The following is a 4,335-nucleotide window of genomic DNA, read 5'->3' as shown; positions in this document are numbered from 1 at the left end:
TCGACTTGAGAATACGTAGTTCGGGTAGAAAAATAGGTCGTCGTCACGGGGAAGGGATGGGGGAGGGATTGCTATATTTCTGGACGACCGCTGGACGGATGCGCAAATCAAATTATTTGCGTGTACGCAGTGGATTTCGGTTTAAAAAATATTAATCGGTCGACGACGACGACGACGACGACGATGACGACCCGTTTACACGTTTTATTCCGACTAAATATAAACACTGACATCAGATGTGCGACTGATACGATGTCGTACACACGCGTCTACGCGTCCGACGGCGATCGGTCGTCCGACTTGCCGCCGGCGCGACTCTTCGCGGACCTCTCGTAGTACAGCTGCGACGCCGAGCCGCCGACGCGCTTTGTCGGGTCGTTCTTCGAAAAACTCGCCGTCGGCGGTTTTGGAAACGCTCCGCAGTTCTGACCTCTTGAACGGCGAACGCCGCCGCCCGCGAACTCTTCGTCGCCACCGCGACCGCGAAGGCGTCCGGAAAACGCGACTCGGCAGCCGTCGGTCGGGGTCGGACGATTCGCCGGAGGATCGGCGTCCGCGTCGCGACTCTCTCGACGGCGGTCGCGGTTTCCGGCGAGGAAATCTGCGGACAGTCGACGAATCGGTCTTAGCTCGTTTATAGCAGTCAGCCGTTCTTCGTACGGTTTCACGTTCCCGTGGCCGGCTCTCTGTCGGATCGTACACGGTTTCGGCACACAGCACGAGCGTTGATCTTTCATCGCACCGCCGCCGTACTGTGCCGACCGTCGTATGTGTGGTTGTTGTGGTTGTGGTTGTCGTTCTTCTTCTGAAAATATTTTTTCTGAAATTTAATTTTCGATAAATTTATGCAATTTAGCTTTTTAACTAACTTGAATATACAACATTTTATCGATATCTAATCAATATTTTATTGATATCTTAAATGTTCGAACTATTTTTATAATATTAAATTATTAGAAATATATTATAATCCTCGTAAGATTCATAGTTATACATGTTTTCATTTATTTTTTACCTCTATTCTTTAATTATTAACAATTCGCATAAAGCAGAACCAATTTTATCTTGTTGAATTTAATATCGGGTGATTTGATATAACTGTTATCAAACTTAAAAGTAATAATATATTATCTAGGGAATCTCGTTGGCTTTTATTATATTTAAGTTTAAAAGTGAACTATGATAATTTTAAAATTGTAATGTTTAATTGGGTTTATTTCGTGAATTTTATAATTCAATTTACTTTAGAATTATAGCAAAAACAAAAATCGGCTTTGCTGAAATCGATTGGGTTATGTCGAAAGTTTATAAGACGGCAGTGAATTTAAATGTATGTTTGACGTTCTCACACAGTATACGAACATAATTATATATTACATATCTTTTGTATATAGTTTTTTAGTCTGTGCTTTTGGTCTTATTCGCCTAATTACATAATACTGTACTTTGGTCGTCCGCTTCGGTAACAACGTTTGTTTCCATTGGAATTATACCGTTGATAACAGACTGCACTACGTCTATCGTGAAATCACCAGGATAAAGCTTATCATAGGCATTAAATGCTATTTTGTCGAGTTCCGCTTGTGTCTTTACTTGAGCATAAACTTTTCGATCAGAACACTCCTCTGCGCCAAGTCTCATCTCTCCAGTTAATAGACTAGCATCATTCCACACGAATACTTCGGACACATTTCGGTTTTGTTGTTCTATGTTCATTACATTGCATGCATCTAGAGCGTCCTCGCTTTTTTTCAATGTATCTGATCTATTAATAATAATAATAATAATAATAAATGTATTTAGTTTTAGGATTATTTAAAACATGATACTCTGTCCATTTATAATAATTTACCAGGTTAAGTAAATAAATGTTGAACGATAATTAATAATAATGTTATACTTCAACTTAAATATAAATAAGTGAGAAAGTGTGTTTACCGCTGTGCTGTAAATTGAGTTTCGAGTGAATCACGATTATAGTATTATGAGCATATTAAATTTGAATTCAATATATTATTATATTGTACACAAAAAACAATTTTTAGTGTAATACCTTAATATAGCTAATATAGTCAATTATTTTACTTTTAGTATTACTTAGCTCATATAAAATAAATCTAAGATGTCATTGCGTATAGTAAAATTAATTATACTATAATTAGTATAATTACGTAAAAATGTTAAGTTTCCACAAATAATGTTTTTAACATGGTTATTTATTGAACGAACATTTTTCTTAATATAAACAATTTTTAAAAATAATTGAAATCGTATTAATTTTAATCGGTCATTACTTGTTTAAAAATTAAAACAAGAATATTATATACAAATCATTTTAGATTTTTTTGTAGGTAACAATTTTCCGTATACTATAAATACCTTACAATACAAAATGCTAAATATTTTGTGAAAAATTATTATTTTTATAAAATACCACACAAATATTATCGCAATACTATAAATATATACATTTATCGATTAGGATGTACACATATTACACATTAATATATAATTCAGGGCATTTATAAACGACATAGACAAATTACTTTTTCCTTGAAATCCTGCTTTTGCCAGAAACTGATATTTTGACTTCGCTTACGTCACTGTCAATAATATATCAAAGACGCATATTAAAAATCATCATCGTATTCTTTATGATATGTCTTACTCTTTAACGGTGACATTTTCTCGGACGTTCGGCATTTTTAAATTGTCTGTGCTCGTCGTGACCAATTTTAATTTAATACCCGCTAGTGCTCTTTCCCATTCAATATCCGTGGCATGTGGGCCACTATTAGGGACTTTTATTTTTGATGACAACGACCAATTATACATTGGTTCGTCTGAAAAGGCATAATAACATTGAACACCCGTATTCGGTAAAATTTGATACGCAGCATATTGGCATTTGTTGTTGGACATTGCTGTGCTAATTGTTGGATAAGTCTCCTCGAAATCGTATTCATTATCCCCGATGCACGTTGCAGTTCCTTCTTTCTTTATGAATTTCCTCGCCATTTCGATCACCTGTGGACATTTCGTTATTTTAATATTAAGTATACGACTTTCGATTCATCTTACTCCATTTTCTAAAGGATCTATTGTCGCAGGAGGAGGGTCTTTAAATGGACAGATTGGATCCGGATATTGCAATGCCAACGTCATAAGTTTTATGTATTCATTTCGAACAGTTTTATTTGTATTCTGTTCTAACACTTTCAACCAGTTTGATAATACGCTAGCATCTATAATATTATTATAGGTATTAGTGAATAATATAATCTATAACGTATACGAGTTATGTTGAAATTACATTTTGACGTTTGATTGAAACCATAAAAATATACAAATTAACTAAATTAAAATTTATACAATCAGGTTTATTAATTATATATTACCTATGTATTATATATTACTCACAATTACTTCAAATTTAATATTATTACATCAACCGTATTCGAAGAAGTTAGTGTAAGTTTTTTAAAATAACAAATAATCAAAGAGAATTATTAATGTAAGTACCTACCTGACTTCATAAATATTGTCTAATATGTACCTATTAAACATTTTTGATTTAAGTTATATTCATAAATTAATATTTGCGTGTTTATTTTGAGATGCTAAGTTTATCAATACATTTGAAATTATAATTTCATAAAAATATGACATTAATACATAACTTCGTAAATAAATATTCTAAAGATAAACTACTAATATAGGATATATATACCTCATATTATTATAAGTTTATGAGTAAAAATAATATTCATTACAAAATTATTAAAATATAATTTACCTCCGATATCATTTCGTTTTAAAATTAATTGCTTAACAATATCGTAAAAGAAAAAAAATGTGACGTCTTCATCATCTGTGGGATTGGGCTTTGTTGTTGATATTTTATCATTGCTTTCACTCGTGGAAGTCATATTGTAACTTTCAAACCCACAATTAATCCAGTGGGAATAATTTTACATAAATATCTAAAATGCAATAAAACACAACCCATTTACAATACAAAGGTTAAATATAAAGAAAAGTAATTTAATGTTTTTATTAAAATATTATGTTGCTAAATGCAAAAATATATTTTTTAAAGCCAAATAATATAGTATAGTAGCTATCGTGATAATAAGCTATAATATAATTACCGACACGCGTAAATAAAAGAAAATTAAAATTCCCATTTCGTGATATTATATTATGTATATAATACAACAGTTATAAGACTTAATAAACATATAAATACTGTAATAAATACAACATTGAATACAGTGGCGGCAGTAGGTAACTGCTCTGTTTTATAGTAGGTGTCGAGCGTGTACCTCGTAATAT

General features: G+C 32.4%; 1 protein-coding gene across 1 annotated transcript; it reads right to left on the bottom strand.

The window, feature by feature from the left end:
- Positions 1 to 269: 269 nt before the first annotated feature.
- Positions 270 to 3,929, bottom strand: LOC132925642 (uncharacterized). Its single transcript, XM_060990017.1, has 6 exons — positions 3,797 to 3,929; positions 3,082 to 3,245; positions 2,669 to 3,027; positions 2,547 to 2,603; positions 1,446 to 1,765; positions 270 to 805 (listed from the first exon to the last, which is right to left on the bottom strand). Exons 1-6 carry the CDS (start codon positions 3,927 to 3,929, stop codon positions 270 to 272), a joined length of 1,569 nt encoding a protein of 522 aa, XP_060846000.1.
- Positions 3,930 to 4,335: the final 406 nt, after the last annotated feature.

Source organism: Rhopalosiphum padi, chromosome 3, assembly GCF_020882245.1.
Source record: "Rhopalosiphum padi isolate XX-2018 chromosome 3, ASM2088224v1, whole genome shotgun sequence".
NCBI lineage: Eukaryota > Metazoa > Arthropoda > Insecta > Hemiptera > Aphididae > Rhopalosiphum > Rhopalosiphum padi.
This window is presented reverse-complemented; position numbering and strand designations above follow the sequence as displayed.

Bases quoted from the DNA above. Each gene is read 5' to 3' on its own strand.
- LOC132925642 (XM_060990017.1), bottom strand. From the start codon at position 3,929: ATGACTTCCACGAGTGAAAGCAATGATAAAATATCAACAACAAAGCCC. The intron at 2,604-2,668 runs GTAAGACATATC...TATTATTGACAG, and splicing joins GAAAATGTCACCGTTAAAGA to TGACGTAAGCGAAGTCAAAA. The intron at 806-1,445 runs GTACAGTATTAT...AAATATTTTCAG, and splicing joins TACCGAAGCGGACGACCAAA to AAGAAGAACGACAACCACAA.